General features: G+C 41.0%; 1 protein-coding gene across 2 annotated transcripts in view; it reads right to left on the reverse strand.

Annotated features, from left to right (window-relative positions):
* Window positions 1-10,442: 10,442 nt before the first annotated feature.
* Window positions 10,443-18,585, reverse strand: part of SCLT1 (sodium channel and clathrin linker 1) — a 274,496-nt gene continuing 266,353 nt past the window's right edge. Inside the window, exons 21-22 of one of the 2 annotated variants that reach the window (XM_040330836.1) lie at window positions 17,524-17,619; window positions 10,443-10,925 (exon numbers count right to left, since the gene is read on the reverse strand). In XM_040330836.1, coding sequence (XP_040186770.1) covers window positions 10,863-10,925; window positions 17,524-17,619 — 159 coding nt within the window. In that variant the 3' untranslated portion in view covers window positions 10,443-10,862. The remainder of the gene's footprint in view (window positions 10,926-17,523; window positions 17,620-18,585) is intronic. The other variant, XM_040330841.1, reaches the window with a different exon arrangement.

An 18,585-nucleotide genomic window follows, 5' to 3' on the forward strand; every position in this document is an offset into this window, starting at 1 on the left:
AGCGAGACTCACCATAACAAAACTATGGAAATCTACCTTAGCACCTAACTTATCTGATGTTGTCCAGAGACTCAATACTCAGGCTCACTATGAGCTAATGTTAGCACATAGGAAAGGAACCATAAGTAAATTCATTAAAAATTGGAATGAATGGATTACTCATCCTAGGGCCTCAAATTTTCTGAAGAATTTTAATAATTATTAAGTGTGTTCCTGAACGACTACACTCCTAAACTAGACCGGATGTAAAAGATAACTTCCTACTCACCTTCCCCTCCCCTCCTTCCCTTGATACCCCTTTATGTTAATTTTGATTTTATTAAATAATATAAGATAATGAGCCATAATCCCTTGTTTACAGCATGATCCCGTTGGGGTAAACAGGGATTGCTAGTTACTTGTTTAAGCATCTGACCACTATCCAACTGGACTAAGGCCCTATATGGTTACTGTTTAGTAAAATGATAATTTGAAGCCTACCCAGGCACACTGTTGAACACATAGTATGACTAAGAAACTGTTGTATTGTTATGACTCTTATTTGTGCTTTATTGTGTATCTTTGAAAAATACAATAAAAAACATTTGAAAAAAAAAAAAAAAATCAATGCATGCACAGAATCAGGTCGACGCATGCTCGGAAACATTGAACTTCATTTTTCTCAACACGTCGTCGTGTTTTACGTCACCACGTTCTGACATGATCGGTTTGGTGTGTAGGCAAGACTGATGAAAGTCAGCTTCATCGGATATCTGATGAAAAAATACATCAATCCGTTTTCATCGGATGAACTGATCGTGTGTACAGGGCATTAGGCTATTTTCTGAGCTCTGTCTGTGAGGACTAAAACCTACATGTTCTTTATAAATCAGGGATTCCAGGAATATGTTTAGTCATAAGAAGTTTTGAGAGAATTTTAATATCAGCATTTAATAAAGAGATAGGCGTATAATAGGGAGGATTCAATATACCTTTCCTGGGTTTTGGGACTATAGCGATATGGGTCACGAGGGAAGAGGGGTGTAGATCAGCATGATGTTTCAGATGGTTTTATGGGAAGACTAGATTAGCAGCACAACAGAATATAAGGCAGGCAAGCCATCAAGGCTAGGGGTTTTGATTTGCATGCCGTTATGAATGTGAGCACTTGTGGGGTTGTCATACCAGCTTCCAGTTCCTCTATATTTATAGTTAGGATTGGTAATGGGACATTAACTAGAAGCTTATTGGCCAAATGCAGTTGAAAAGTATTTGGGTTATGGAAAAATTTAGTAAGAAGATCAGTAAATTGATGCATAATTGTAGAAGGGATATCAGAAATGGTAAGCATAGGCTGATCAGCTTCAAACACTTCAGTTTATAATTAAGCAGATTAGCTAGCATAGCACCAGGTTTATTAGCTCTGGCTTAGAAATTACATTTCACCCAATGAATCTGCTTCTCTGTTTTGTCATTTAAATGCAAATTCAATTCAACACTTACAGTTTGACCTGTTTATGTAAAGGTGCCAAATTTTATATTTTTCTCAGTATTATATAAAAAAAAAAAAAAAGAAGAAAACAAACAAAAAAAAACACAACGTAAAAAAAAAGAGAAAATAGATGAACAGCATAGAAGAAAGTAAGACAATGTAAAATAAGTAAACCAAGCGATAATCACCAAAACACAGGGAATCTGCAGGGGCCCAAAGGGACACACAATAAATGCCAAGAGGATGCAGGTTGTGCACTAGGGGGGTAGGTTATGCCACAACACCAGATGTTGCTTTCCAGATATACATGCATTTATACTACAATCAATTGAAACCCCCATCTATACACATAAACGCAATTTAACTAATTATGTGGAGGGCCTGTCCCAATGAGGGGGACAGGGGGTGTATGCTTCTGTAATCAGTTTTTCTGTGTTTTTTTCATTGTAATTTGTTTACATAATTTTGCAGAGATCTGTGTTCACTGAGATGAGATAGTCTATTTCTATCCTACCACTGTAAAAGCAAAAGAGAAAACAAAGTGCGACTCCCCTCAAAGACTTACAATGCAGTGAATATTTGTTTAGGAATTTTAAATGCCATAAACAAGTGCTTGTGGGAGGCATGGAGGATTCAAAGGGGTGCCAAAGGGATGAGGAAGAGAACTTGTCTCCTTTAAAATGTCCGTGCCATAGCAAGTTAAAACTCCGGTAACAATGTAGCGTCCTTAAAGTAACAAACTTTCCTGACCGGATTATAAAGGCTGACCTCCTTCTGAAGATGCTAGTTTTCTGGTTATAATGTTACTCCAATGATTTCAATACTTTCTGATCTGAAACACATGTATATCAGGAAAGTTCTTTTTGCTTACAAATTTCAGCTCATCAAGTCAGAGCTATGCCTCCCTTAAATATGTTCTTTTGATCCACTTTGGGGAACAATGCTCTCAACAAGGTCCTTTAAAGAGTACTACTCTTCTCCAAACTCCAGCTACCCTGATTCCTTTCTTTGAAGGAAAGGAGAAGGTTCTGAATGTTGTATTTTCCAAGGAACAGATGAAACAATATTATACCTTTCTCTCATAAAACCTCTATCTAAAACAAATTCCAGCAACTCAGCTACAAACTATCAGTTGCGGATGTCAAATGCTGGGGACTTGGCATGGCCAAAGAAACCATATTACATATCTTCTGGTACCGCTACAGAATTCATGGTGTCATTTTCTTCCAGTGATCTACCAACTCGGATATAAAACTTGACAATAGTCTTGTAATAATCCCCCATCCCGAGCTCCCCTCAACCTCCAGCCATTATACCTTCCTCCAGATCCTTCTTTTCTCTTCTCTCCCACGATGACTCTGCACCCTTTTCCCTTTCCTGTGCCTCCCTTTCTCTGTCTTCTTTTTTACCTCTTGCTCTTCTATTTCACTGTCCTAACCCCTTCGGTATTAAACATAAAAAAGTAGTTCATTAGATTAGTCTGGAATTATACCATTATTATGAATTATTATCAAAGCTTTTTATGATAACGTGGTACAGTACTATATTTTTGCATACTGTGAATGAATACACTTTCATGATTCCCGACATCAGAGCATTATTAATTTTTTTTTTTGTCTCAGTCCAATGTACTGTTCCACTTTCACATGGACTATTTTCTTATCCTTTCTGTGTTCTGCAGAACATAAAAAATGAAAAGAAAGTGGTGCAGCACTTAGTTATAAGATAATCTGCATGTATATACCCCCCCCCCCCCCGCAAAGTCCCATAAATACCCATTAAGCCTGCCAGTGAAGTCTACCTAATGCACCTTCCTGTGATAGTGTGGCAACAATGCTGCACTGCTCATGAAGGCAATGCCTACTTGTAATACAGCGAGATTAATTTTTTTTTGCTGTCGTTTCACAAGTCTGCAGCTTAACAAACAAAACAGCCACACTCATGCCGCGTATTCGTGATTCCTCTCAAGCCTGCCTTGCATACACACGACCGTGATAAAAAATGCTCGAACATAGCGCAGTGACGTACAACACATACAACGGCACTATAAAGGGGAAGTTCCATTCGAATGGCGCCACCCTTTGGGCTGATTATGCTAATTTCCCGTCTCATAACTTGCTTCTGAGCATGCACGGTTTTTCTCCATCGTTAAAGCGTACACACGACCGCTTTTCACGACGAGAAAAACGACGACGTGAAACACTACGAGAAAAAAATAGAGCATGTTCTAAATTTTTAATGCAACGAGAAAAGTGCTCTGGAGCCTAAACACGACCGTTTTTAATGACCAATTAAAAAAAATTGCATTTTCCTCGTCGTGTGTACGCGGCATCAGTCCTGCGCCCACTGCCACACCTAGTCCAGCCCACTGCTTTCTGAATGAACAGCTCTGTCTCTGTTGCTGAACCGCCTCGATGCTCACTGTGAGCTGCAGTGTCTGGGAGAGGAAGTGTATGAAAACACAAATGATGGAGGAATTGGCTCAGTCAGGACAGGTAAAGGAGACATTTTTTTTACTTTACAAGGTCTGATCACATAGCAGCTGGATTTGGGACTTGGACTGTCATAAAGGAGCCTTTAGTTGTACTTTAACTAGAAGTACTAAAGCCAGACACTTTGCATAACAGCATGGCAATTAACATTTGTAAAATGAGAAAGATTATAAATCGGCAACAACAGCCATGTTTTTTTTCCACAAAAGGTTTCCTTAAAGGGGTTGTAAACCCTCCTGCTTTTTGCATTAAGGTGAAAAAAACTTCTGTCAGTCACAGGCCACCCAACCCCCCGTTTTACTTACCTGAGCCCTGGAATATCCCACGCCAAGGATGTGCCGTCTCTCTGCCCAGGGTTCTCGGCTCTTCATTGGATAGATTGATAGCAGCAGTCATTGGCTCCCGCTGCGGTCGATCAAATAACGAATGACGCGGGCGCCGGGGGCGTGGCCGAGTACTGCATTTGGCGGCTATGGATGCCAAATGCTGGACTGAGGAGCATGCCCGCAAGGTAACCCCCCGGGAGAGCGCTTCTCCTAGGGGGTTATCTGATGCAGGGAGGAGCCGCGAGAGCCGCCGGGGGACCCCAGAAGAGGACGATCGGGGCCACACTGTGCAAAACAAACTGCACAGTGGAAGTATCACATGTTTGTTATTTTAAAAAAATCAAACCTTTTCAACCACTTTAACATGTCAGCACTTTAGTAACACAACAGCATATCTGACTGTATGATGTGGTCAACTGATCAGCTAAGCCTAAAATAAAACCTGTCGACATTTACAATAAAATAAACTAAAGCAAACCCAAAATTTTATAGTCTGATGCAATACCTGCACAATCTGATTTAGAGTTTTAGATTTACCAAAACCATGTACTGAGAGGGCTAAGGAAACAATCCCTTCCATTTGTACCCAATTAGGTAGGTCCTTGTACTACATAGTTGTTGGTTGAGCTAAAGAAGGTTATACAATTATATTGTACATCGTATTTCAGCTTAAAGTAGAGCTAAATTCAGATATGAGAATATGTCATGTCATGGGGGCATCTAGAAATGTCAATTGTGCCTAAGCAGCAACCTGAAAAATCAACCTTTTGTTTTGAATTCCTCCTGAAAAATGGTAGTGCAATCATTTCCTGATATGTGAGTGTGCATAGGCACTCCTGTGCATAGGGGAAGTCATTACTGGAAGTGGCATCAGAGGAGTTTTTTGTGGGCCCTTCCATTTGGTCATTGTTACCCTAGTTTGGGGCTATTAACACCAGGAATCATTTGAATTCTTCCGGATGCATCTTGGATCTTTTGGGTTGTTTGGTCTTCCCTCACCTTGAATATCTATGTCCGACTGAGGACTGGTCGCTAACAACTGGATCCAACGGTCCACTTCATGGTTTCTTCGATCCAGATTTCTGCCGGGATTACTCGGAGTTCCTCTGACTCCCTTGGATATCTGGTTTACCCACTGATTGGGAACACCCATGTCTGATTGATCTGTTGTTGTTGACACTCGGCTCCAACGGTTCCGGTAAGAGTGTTTTATACACACCACTCATTTGGAGGGATTTTTCCATTGACGGTTTTTATGTTTTCAGTGATAACTTTACTGTGAGGTTCTTCATTAATTTGAGACTGACATTGCTATTATATCAGTTATTTTATGTGGACTTGTTTACTTTATATCACCATTCACTTGTTTATACCTTAAATATCAAACATCTCCTGCTACTTGGGGACATCAACCTCTGGGCCAACTCCTTACAGGACCCCGTCGCCGACGCCTGCTTCAACCACTTGGAAGGATTAGGTCTGCAGCAACTGGTATGCGGGCCCACACATGTTTCAGGTCACACTCTCAATCTCATCTTTAAACAAAATATGGATATCAACATACTGGAAAATGATAATCCTACCCTGAACAGATCACTGTGCAATCAAATTCAAAATTACTATAAACGACCCTCTTAAAAAAACAAACAAACCCGTTAACACACTGGACAAGATCCCAGAAGAAGCTCCATTCGGAACTCTTCAAAACTACATTAATAAACAAAATAAAAACAATAGAACAATGTCAAACAGCAGCGGAAACACTCAACTCCATCAACAAAGCTCTGCTACAGACAGCAGACATAGTAGCTCCAAAACAGAAAACGCTCATCCGAAAAAACAACTCTGATTGGTTCAACGACAATCTCACATTGCTGAAGCACGAACGCAGGAGAGCGGAAGCAGCCTGGAGAAGAAGCTCAACAGAGGAAAATCACACAATTTACAAATTAATTACCAATAAATATCACAAAGAAATCTTTAAAGCAAAAAACTATAATTTTTCTAATATCCTCGCCAAAGCCCACAACCGTCCCCGCGAACTCTTTAATTTAGTTACTCAGACCATGAATCCATCCTGCCTAGAGGCTCCGAATTTTAAATCACAAGATTTTTGCAACGAATTATCGGATTATTTCATTAACAAAATTTTAAATATCCGTGAAATGATTCAGCAAAAGAGAACCTCTACCCACCCCCCTTTAAACCAAAAAGGCAATATTAATACAAATATGCCACAACCAACGAAATTTACACTAAAATCTATCTCCGTCGACACCACCAAAAATATCATCGGTACCCTGCGAGACAGTACATCACCTAATGATATCATTCCCACTAAATTGTTGAAAGAATGTGCCGATATTTTGGCACCGGCTATCACGCACCTCATAAACTAATCTTTTAAGGAAGGCATGGTGCCGACCTCCCTGAAATCAAACCCATTTAAAAAAAACCCGGGCTCGACCCCAAAGACCCAAACCATCGTTGTCCCATAACAGGCCTAAACATCTTCAAGGTAATGGAGAAAGCAGTAGAGCAACAGCTACAACACCATCTAGACACCCACAAACTACTGGACCCACTTCAATCGGGTTTCTGTCCTGGTCATGGAACGAAAACAGCACTTCTCAAAATATGGGACGACGCTCTCGAAGCTGCAGATGAAGGAGAATCTTGTCTTCTGGTACTGTTGGACCTAAGTGCAGCTTTTGATACAGTAGACCACAAATTGTTGCTGACCCGCCTAGCTGAAGTAGCTAGAGTGGCAGACTCGGATCTTCCCTGGTTCACCTCCTTTCTGGAAAACCGATCACAGATAGTGAGACTAGGTCCTTTCACTTCTGAAAAATGCACGGCGTCATGCAGATTCCCTCAGGGATCACCCTTGTCGCCCGTACTATTCAATATTTATCTCCACCCCCTCCTCGAAATCATCAGTAACCAGAATTTACTCTACCATTCCTACGCGGATGACACCCAACTCTACTTTCGTATCAGCAACAAAAAGGATCATTACCACAGACTAGAGAAATGCCTTACTCTGATAGAGAACTGGATGACGGAGAGTTACCTTAAACTCAATGGATCAAAAAACAGAACTTCTTCTGTTCCACGCCAACCGAAAAAGACGTGCTATGACAACATGGACACCCCCGCCCATTTTGGGACAAACCATCACCCCTAGCACCAAAGTCAAAAGTCTCGGAGTCACTTTTGACTCTGACATGACAATGGATGCACAAATAGGATCAGTAGTCAGCGGACCCCACCATCTGCTGCATCTACTACGTATACTCATTCCCTTTATCCCAAAAGAAGACATAGCAGTCGTGGTGGGAACGATAATCAACTCCAGATTCGACTACGCAAAAGCCCTTTACCTTGGACTCCCAAAGTACCAAATTGCTCGCCTACAAGTCATCCAGAATAAGGCGGCACGACTTGTAACAGGTAAAAAACCATGGGAATCAATCTCTCCCTCCCTTAGGTCCCTTCACTGGTTGCCCGTAAAAGATCGAATCACGTTTAAAGCACTCTGCCTGATGCACAAATGTGTACAAAACAGTGCACCCCAATATCTATGCGAAAAATTGAAATGTTACAACCCAAATCGCGTCCTCCGATCTACCAACCAAAATCTACTCCAAATACCCAAGGTCCGTTACAAGTCCAAAAGAGAACGAAGATTTGCAGTGCAAGCACCTCGACTATGGAACGCTTTACCAACCAGCATCCGAACGGAAGGGAATCATCAGAAAAAAACTCAAAACCCATCTATTCTGAAAAAAAATTGTAGGAAATGGATACCAAGCTCCTTGAGGCGATTTAGTTCGCATATGTAGCACTATAAAAGTTTTTCACTCACTCACGTTTCACTTTTTTTCTCTTTTAGCGCTACATATTCATTCCCATTTACTTTAGATTTTTTGTCATATTCTATGTAGCTGCTTTCCTTTTTCCTTCACTTTAGAATAGCGCAATAATTACCTTTATTTACACTCCTGTGCATACAGGATATCTGCCTCTTGACTGCTAGTTTCAGGAGAATTAGAATCCGGTGTGATTATGTCACTACTGCGCTGCTGACTGTTCTCCTTCCTGGAGGCTGTCACATTTGAAGATAAAGCTCTGCCTCTAGCATGATGGTCATCTCCACACACAGAGTGCAAAACAAGGCATGATAAAACCTGGCACACACAGGTCAAATATTAGCCGGTTCAACATAAACTGGCTGACATTCTGCCCATGTGTACACTAGCCTGTCCAACAGAAGCTGGCCAAACAGGAATGCTGGAAAACCAGCATCTAATCAGCGCTGGCAGCCAATGGCTGTGAGTGCTGACCGATGTGTTCTGGCGGGGCCCTGTCAAAGCACAATAGCACAACAGAGGCGATCGCTGTACTAACATCACATCGTTAGTACAGCAAGCTCCTGGTTTTTAGTGTTCTTCAGCCCGCTGGGTTGAATGAAAATAAACTGATCTTGTGTACTAGGCTTAAGCCAGTAATGTGAAAAGATTTGTTGCAGGGTGGCAACTAGTCTTTTAACCTCCCCCTGCCGTATTATTGGACACAGCTTCAGAGTTAAGTTCCTCTATAAACCCTTGTTCACGCTGACACAATATCCTATGTGCTCCAGAGTGCATGGAATTGCATGACAAGTGAAATAAAATGGAGGCCTTTCACATATATGCAGTGCGATTCGGATGAGATTTTTTCAAAAGGGTCCTGTGTGAGTTTATTACAGTGCAGTGCAATTTGTAACTACATAGAATTGTCTTAAAGTGGTTGTAAACCCACTTTTTTTACTTTTACCTACAGGTAAGCCTATAACAAGGCTTACCTGTAGGTAAGGAGAATATCTCCTAAACCTGCACGGTTTAGGAGATATTCCCCTCGCAATGCGCTGCGGCGCATGCGCAGGGGGGATCTACGGCAAAAGGACCGGCAGCCGCCGGACCTTGCCGAGTTTTAAATCTCCCGCGCACACGCGCGGGAGTGACGTCATCGCCGCTCCAGCCAATCACAGCGCTGGAGTTGCGATACCCAGAAGACACGCCGAGGCAAGATGAAATCTCGCTCGGCGTGGACCAGGTAAGTGCTACACACCTCGTTCCGAGGTAAGTATTTCATAATGAGCTAATATGCGGTGCATATTAGCTCATTATGACTTTTGCCTTACAGGAGAAAAAAAAAAAATGTCATGCGGGTTTACACCCGCTTTAAGATACCACAATACTAGTGGACTTTCTGCAAGTCTTTGCTTTGTTCCTTATCTCCCATCCCTAGTCCATGTCAGGAGGGGGAGAGAGTGGGAGGGAGAGAGGGTAATAGAGAGGGAGAGAGAGTGGGAGAGAGATAGTGGGAGGGGGAGGGAGAGAGAGAGGGAGACAGACAGACAGAGAGAGAGAGAGAGGGGGGAGGGAGAGAGAGAGAAAGAGAGAGGGGGAGGGAGAGAGGGGGAGAGCGAGAGGGAGGGGGGAGAGGAAGGGGAGGGGGGAGAGGGAGGGGAGGGAGAGAGAGAGTCTGACTGTATACAAACCCCATAAAAAAACACATTAGAATTGCTTCTGAACTGCATCCACTCGCACTAGAGATGCTCCTTGAAATTACATTGCAAAACAGATTCAACTTGCACCACATCAGTATTGACCCAGGCTAAGTGCTGCATCTAATAGCTGACACAATAAAGTTGGCAAAAAACATTATAAAAGTGCTGTCCCCTTCCATGGCCATCTGGGAAAACACATGCAATGAGGCTAATTTAAAGGATGCTATTGCTGACCTCTTCATAAAAATGATAGTTGATTGACTGTCCCTGGCTTGCATAACTGTCCAAGCCACTGGCATCGAAAAAGCATGCAGGTTAGAATGTCAGATGACTTGATCTGCATACGTTTTCCAATCTGTGCCTCAGAAAGCATTGAAACCACAGAATCAGTGTGACAACTTGCATTTTTAATAGATGTCAGCAATGGAAGTCGGAATGGTCTCTCACTACAGGCTTTGTTTTGTGTCCACATCCTGACAGTGAAGCAGATGCACACCCCTAGTTCCTCAACTAAGAATGCGATGCTACGAGCCTTAGCAACCAGTCAGCAGCCCTATCCTTACAATGTATATAATCTCTAATGAACAGGACCCATAAAACTTCTCTTTACCCTTAGTTTAATATTATAAACAATATTTGTACAGTATACTGTATTAAAAAGAATGCAATTAAATATGATGATGCTATATAGAAAGATAAATATATGAGTAAAAACAAATGCATTTCTCCTTGTATAAAAAAAATATATTTTTTAAATATATTAATTACATGACTGAACAAACTGTTAATAAACTTGCTTCATTTATAAAACAGTTTTTAACATAAGCAATTTGGAGTAAAAAAAAACAAAAAATAAAATAAAGTCATAAGTCCCCATTATAATTGAAAACATTCATATTTCCAGTTTGAGTGTTCATCGCTGTCCATTCAGTTGCAGACAAGAAGCCATCAATTTCACGTTCCCCTTCGCTGGCACTGCAGGTTATATAATCCCAATTATATCCAACGTGGGGATATTTTTAGATATTTACCAGGTCCAGTTTGTGAGCAGCTTTTCTCCTCTGGGAAACAACAAGATTAAGCTGAAAAATAAATATAAATACATTATAAACTTGGATGAATTTCGTTCAGTGGTAGAGAATTGTACCATGTCAACAAACAATTATTGCAGAAAGTTCAGAGTTCAAGTGATACCCTTTATTGGCTGACTTAAATTATTAAAGAAGCAAGCTTTCATAATAAATTATAAGATAAGAAATGGGAGGAGATATGCTCCTCGCATTTGTTGGTATCGCCAATAGATAATAACAATATGACGCAATTGTATATAATGCATCAGATATATCTTAGCCCTATTAGACTATATAAAAATAGGTAGAAGGTCAACACCAGAATGTTTGCAATGTCATCAAGTGAAGCAGATTTCTGCCATTTAATTTGGTAATGTAGGGAGGTAATGGGATATTGGAGTCAAGTAATAAAAAAATTATCCAAAATTATTAAAAGACCGGTGCCTTGTACCCCTGAAGTATGTTGGTTGGGACTGTTGAATGATGAAGAATGGTCAGGACATGTAAAGATCTTTTTTCAAAAAACACTTCTTCAGGCTCGAAAGCAAATTGCTAAGAGGTGGATGCAAGTTATAACTCCTATCAGAGAATGGATGAATGCAGTTAAGCATATCATAGCATTTGAAAAAGTTACGTATGTAAGTAGGGGAAACCTACAGAAATATCGTAACAATATACTAATATATACAAAGTTATTTAACAGGTTGGCCATTCCTGCGAGCCGTCATAGCTGTACGTCGGCCTTTTAAGTGGGGATAGCAGGCACGCGTGGCCAGCAATCGCGATGAACGCTGGCCACGTGTGGTCGCGGGCACGAGAGGCAGTACAGGGACATGTGTGTATAAACACAAATCCCTGTTCTGTGAGCTGAGGAGAGACAGATCCTAAGTTCCTACTAGATAGGAACAACGATCTGTCATCATCTCTAGTCAGTCCCATCTCGCTACAGTTAGAGGGAACACAGTTAACCCTTTGATCGCCCCCCTAGTGTTAATCCCTTCCCTGCCAGTGACATTTACACAGTAATCTGTGCATTTTTGGGGATACTTATTATAGCAAAAACGACAAAATATTGTGGGGCAGATCCACGTACATCGGCGCATATTTCCGCCGGGCGCAGCGTATCTAAGATACACTACGCCGCCGTAACTTACTTTTTTTTTTAATCCTCAAAGAATGCGCACCGTAAGTTACGGCGGCATAGTGTATCTTTGGCGGCGTAAGGGCACGCAATTCAAATTGATGTGATGGGGGCGTGTTTTATGTAAATATGCCGTGACCCGACATAAACAACGTTTTTTTTTTTTAACGGCGCATGCTCCATCCGTGGGGGTATCCCAGTGCGCATGCTCGAAATTAAACCGGAACAAGCCAATGCTTACGACGGTGACGTCATTCTACCCACGTCGTTCCCACGGCATTTCGACGTGGGAACGACGGCCATACTTAACATTGAGTACGCCTCATAAGAGCAGGGGTAACTATATGCCGGAAAAAGCCGAAAGCAAACGACGTAAAAAAATGCGCCGGCCAGACGTACGTTCGTGGATCGCCGTATCTAGCCAATTTGCATACTCAACGCGGAATTCGACGGAAACGCCACCTAGCGGCCGCCGGAAAAATGCACCTAAGATCCGACGGCGTACTAAGACGTACGCCTGTCGGATCGATCTCTCATTCCGTCGATACAAAACAAAGATACAATGTGGGAACTTTGAAATTACGCGGCGTATCAATAGATACGCCGGCATAATTCGTTTGTGGATCTGCCCCTGTGTTTTTTCCAAAAATGCCGATCTTTTTTTGTTTATAGCGAAAAAAAAAAAAAAACGCAGAGGTGATCAAATACCACCAAAAGAAAGCTCTATTTGTGGGGGAAAGAAAAATACATCAATTTTGTTTGGGTAAAGCATTGCATGACCGCGCAATTGAATTGTCAGGTAAAGCGATGCAGTGTCGTAATGCAAAAAATGGCCCGGTCATTAAGCAGCTAAATCTTCTGGGGCTGAAGTGGTTAAATGAATAAAATCATATTGTTCATACAGTAGCCTTTTTTTTTTAATGACTGCAATATCATTATACAATATATTTAGCGGATTACACAGCTCTGATATATGTACTGTATATCTATCTATCTATACACACACACACACACAAATTATATATATATATATATATATATATATATATATATACACACACACACACAAAGTATATACACTGATCAGCCATAACATTATTACTACAAGTAAAGTGATAACACCGATTATCTTGTTACAATGGCATCTGAAATTAGGTGGGATATTTTTGCCAACAAGTAAACATATTGTTCCTGAAGTTGATGTGTTGAAAGCAAAAAGAATGGTCAAACATAAGGATTTGAGCGACTTTGACAGGGGCCAAATTGTAATGTCTAGATGACTGGGTCGGAGCAACTCTAAAACTGCAGTTCTTATGGTATGTTCAATGGCCAGGGCCTACTAAATGTGCTCCAAGGAAGGAAAACCGGAAAAAGGGTCATTGATGCAAAAGCAAAGCCTGGGCCATATAGTGCGATCTAATAGATTCAAACTGCTGAAAAAGTTACTGCTGGTTCAAATAGAAAAGTATCAGAACACACAGTGCAATGCAGTTTGTTGCGTTTGGGGCTGTGTAGCCATAGATTGGTCAGGGTGCCCAAGCTAACTTGTTCCACGGCCAAAGCGCCTACAATGAACAAATGCGCATCAGAACTGGACCATGGAGCAATGGATGAAGGTGGCCTGGTCTAATGCATCATGTTTTCTTTTACATCAGGTGGATGGTGGGGTGCATGTGCATTGCTTACTTGGGTAGAGATGGCACCAGGGTGCACTACGGGAAGAAGGCAAGCAAGCGGAAACAGTTTTTTTTTAAATTTCATTAACATATTGATGAGGAGGGAGGAACTAAGGGAGGCAAAGCAGATCAAACTGCATTTCAATAGCATAGCCAGATTGCTCATGGACAGTTGTGTGCTGGTATTCTGTATGCTGTATTATCATTCTATCCAAGCAGAAATGTTAGCTCAGTGCTGGGCTGTAAGGTCTCCATGCAGGTTAACCAGGCTAACCAGGCTACCGTCTGATCTTTTTGTTGAAAACAACCAACATGACCTGACTGCTTGGTAGGGCAAAACTGAACAAACTTTCTTATAAAGGTAATAAAGTAAATAATCATCAATAAAGTATTCCCTGAGAGGTAAGGCTATGCTATTATATCAATTTAAAAAAATGTGATTTTGATTATTACAACTGCCCATTAGTGATCAGTAAGTCATGAAAATAAATAAATTAAACCAGTCATCAGAAGGTGCCTGTATATGACTGTTTTCCCCCTGAACCCTCTTCTAAACTACCAGGATGCTCCTAAAACCTGAGCAAGGTCAATTAGAAAAAAACTGATTTTGAGTTCTGTCATTTCACATACCACAATGCAAAGCATTAGTTAAAGGTAGGCTGACTTTTTATATTTCACATAATGAGCCATCATTTTGTTAATTAAAATAATTAGATAAATTGTTATAATTAGTATGTGCATGATTCTGCCATTCGTTTTACAGCATGTCTTTCTGTAATTGGAAAGTGTTAATTAGCAAGTAGAAAAAATGATATACATTCTAAGCATAAAGCAATCCTTGAATATGATTCCTCAGTTGCTCAGAACCTTTAGAGACATCGTTGTATGGTTGACATTTTAACATACTGTACTTCAAGTGTGACGTTTCGGCTATTTATCTTGGTATTCATTTTCTACTGCACATTTTCATAACACGAGTAGGGAAGGGTTAGAATCTCTGAATAGTTGTACTGTATTCTGTGTTCCTATTGAGGATATTATCCCTCAATTCCTGTCCTAGTAACAGATGCAATCAACACAGTAATTTAGAAAAAAACGTATGTTGTTTTTTGGAAAAATAATGTGGCCACAAATAAAATTTGAAAAATAAAATAAAATAAACAATTAAAATGAATTACTAAACATAACACAATCTTTAGAAGAGTTAGACACTGGCAAAGTAAAGCTGTATTTCACAGTTTGATAGCAAACAATGATAGGAGTGAAGGATAAGAACGGAGGCAATGCACTCCAAGAAAATGAATATACAGTTAAGATAAAAACCCTATTTTCTTAGTCGTACATTTCAGGACATGGAATACAGTTCTGAAATATTGGGATGTTAGCCGTTTGTTTGCAACAGAAAACAAAAGGCTAACAGACCTGCAAGGAAAAACAGTAGGTTAACAAAGGTGGCTTAAGGGAGACTACAGAACTGTCTGAAGAATCTTTCATCCAAAGCTTATAAGCTGAGGCCTGAACATCCACCTGGTATAACTTAACGTGTGAATAGAAGATAAGATGGCAGGCTTGCAATCTGAGCAACAGATGCCTGATGCTGAAATGCCTACAACGCACTAACTGATCTAGAGGCATGTGCTCTGAAAGGGGGAAACTTCTGAGGTCATAAGCTTAAATGGTGAGCTGACTAATCCACCTACTGAAAGTGGAACAAAAAGCATATGGGGACCTTCAAAAACAAAATTATTTATTAATTAAAAAGTGGTAAGCTGTTATTGACCAGTTGTTTCCAAAATGGAAGCGTAGAGGGGTGGATTTTTTCCAATGCAGGGCAATGGCTTTTCTAGCATAAAATAATGCGAGATTGACTAGCCACTGTGGGCAGAAGATCCTCCACCAGTCCCAGCAGACTTACAGACATCGATGGTTGCAAGAGGGTAGAAATAATGGAATTCAACAAGGCCACTACCTCGTCCCAGAATCTGACAATGGGTGAACAGGTCCAGAATATGTGCAAGTCCCCTGCAACCGTGCCATAATGCCAGCATAACAACGAAAATGATAATAATAACAAAAATTATGTGATCTAGGTAGGTTGAAGGTTGAGATAAGTAAGTACAGGGGAGAGAATGCCTGGTTAGTGACAATTTGGGAAACAAATTCAATATGTTTAGTCCATACAATGAGTTCTGGTAATTTATAGAACTGAGAGAATTTTCATTTTCAGATGGGAAATAATTTAATATCTGTAGGGCATCACATTTAGGAACAGTAAGAGGTCATCCGCGTACAGGGCTACCCTCTATACCAGCCAGCAAATTTGCAGCAATTTTATATTTTGAGAAGTGTGGAGGGCCATAAGACCTGTAACTTCTTAATGAAAACCAACAAGAAACCCATTCTGCAAAGCACCTCCCACAAAAAAAGGCCATTCGACAGTGTCGAAGGCCTTTTCTATGTCCAATGAGGCCACAAGCCGGGAGCCTTCATTAAGATGTGGAGCATGAATGTTGGTGTGTAATCTACGTAAGTTCACATCTGTGGCTCTGCAAGCCATGAGCCCAGTTTGGTCTGGGTCTATAACCGCGGGCAGTATGGGCTGTAGACAACAGGAAATGAGTTCTGTCAAAATAGGAGGCTATAAATTAGAACTACATGAGCATGACTCATGGAGACAGGTAGGGCCCCCTCAGTCAGACAGTGAGAATAAAGGGAAGCCAGGAATGGAACAAGGAGGTCTCCATGGGCCTTGTAAAATACACTGGCCCTGACACTTTCTGGCCTCAGTTGAGCTTTACTTCCACAATCTCTTCAGTGCACCTCCAGGCACCATTTAGTTTATATAAAGGCAGAAAGGTGGCACACTATGAGCTATAGACCGGGAAGAAACACTCACTTTTGGCCACACCCACCTTTTAGCCGTGCCCACAGATGCAAAAAGTGTCTCCTAGCTATGCAGCATTAGTAATGGGAGAGGACAAGCAGCATTTTAATATTCCTTTGTTAGATAGCCTTTCCTTATTTTTTAAAGCTAAACTCCAGGCAAACAGCTAAATACACAGATGAAATTCACATACGAGAACTGATTTAACCTGCCAAAAGGATTTGTATTTCTATCCACTACACCCATTTTCTCAGATTTGTACAACTCTGCCTCACAGGACATTTCTGCCCTGTTCTTTGTCTGCTGCTATTTCACTTTCATTACAAGTCTCCTACTAATCCCCATCCTTTAGGTAGACAGCGAAAGCAGTAGTGCACTGATGAGTTCATCTCTCTTCCTATCCGCATGCCGCTTGCAATACAGCACCACTGAATGATTACTGTAAGGCTTCGTTTACACGGCACGTTGTTCAACTTCTCTTGACGTCATGCCCGCAGTCTGCCCGAGACTGTTGTGGCCGGAAGTGGGTGCAAATACCTGTCTTTAGACAGACAGGTATCTGCACTCCCCTCCCCCTGAAAGGTGTCAAATGTGACACCGGAAGGGGGAGGGTTCCGATCAGCGTGAGTTCCACTTTAGGGTGGAGCTCTGCTTTAAGGATTTATCAATGATCACAGAGCTGCATTCATTTTGTATCTGTGTCTGGAGTTTGGCTTTAAAAGTTCAGTAGAAATGTAATTTACCACTTCCCAAAGTCCAGGGCCACAAATTCTTCACGTCTCAGATTTGCCAACAATGACTACGCTGAGCCGTTCACTTTATATTTTTAAATTATTTACATATCAGAGCTTCTTTTTAGTCTCCATACATGATAGCGTTAGAATAAATAAAGTAAATCTTTGTTATAACCTGTTTTGATGCCTGCACTGCTTGTTCCTCTGCTTGGTCAAGACGCTTCTGAAGTCTGTTACTTTTTTCCTGTAACTCAGCAATCAATTTTTCAAGCTGTTGAATAACACAAAGAATAGCTATGACAACTGCAATGTTTTCTTTTGGCATTTAAAAATTATTTTATTTTACATTTGTTTGGCTGCAATGCACAAAACATCCTCCCTTTTAGTCTCTGTGCATAAGATCCACAGTTTATAGCAAATTAGTAAATTCCAACGACAGACAAGAACCTTTTTCCCCCTTTCTTCCTTTGGATAAAGCGAGGAAGGGTAAAAAGAGAGGCGTCTCTGAGCCAGAGCACAGGTGATCACACCCACTACTGCACTGAACACTCCCAGATCAAAACAAGCAGGCCTAGCCTAAAGCACAGGCCTGCCTAAATGTGCCTGCACTGATACCCTAAACATAGAAAAATCCTATTCTAGCACCTACCTAAAAGGTAGAGGGTGCTAAATCAGTTAGGTGCAAGTCGCGCTTACACCTGCTAATCTGAGGTCTATAATGGAAAATATTAATGCTCACCAGTCCTTCGATATGGGGGGCGCGTTTGTTTTTTTCACTTTTTTCCTCACCTAATAATCTTCCTCTTTACGCCTCCATTACATGGGGGGGGGGGGGGTTTGTTAACAGGACGATAAAATGGTTTATGATTTCAGTTCAGTTCACAGGAAGTAACATGGACACCATGTATCTATATGTACTGCAATTAATGTATTTGCGATATGTTAATCCTGTATTTGCTCCCTTGTTCTCTTCCTCTTTACGTTACCCAACATTATATGGCCACCAGGATTACCATTCGGCTCGGTGCCTCATTGGTATTGCTTAGCCGCCAGTCATAACATTTTTGGTAAGCTTAGCAGGTATTTTCTGTACTTGCTACAAAATAAAACTACTGCAGACACAACATGTAACGACTGGTAAGCAGCAATAAACTACATTTGTGTTCTTGGATTTAAATATCCTTTAACTATAGGTATGCTTTAACAAGAAAGTGCTAAATATACGTCTGTTGTTTCA

The sequence above is a fragment of the Rana temporaria genome, chromosome 1 (genome assembly GCF_905171775.1).
Source record: "Rana temporaria chromosome 1, aRanTem1.1, whole genome shotgun sequence".
NCBI lineage: Eukaryota > Metazoa > Chordata > Amphibia > Anura > Ranidae > Rana > Rana temporaria.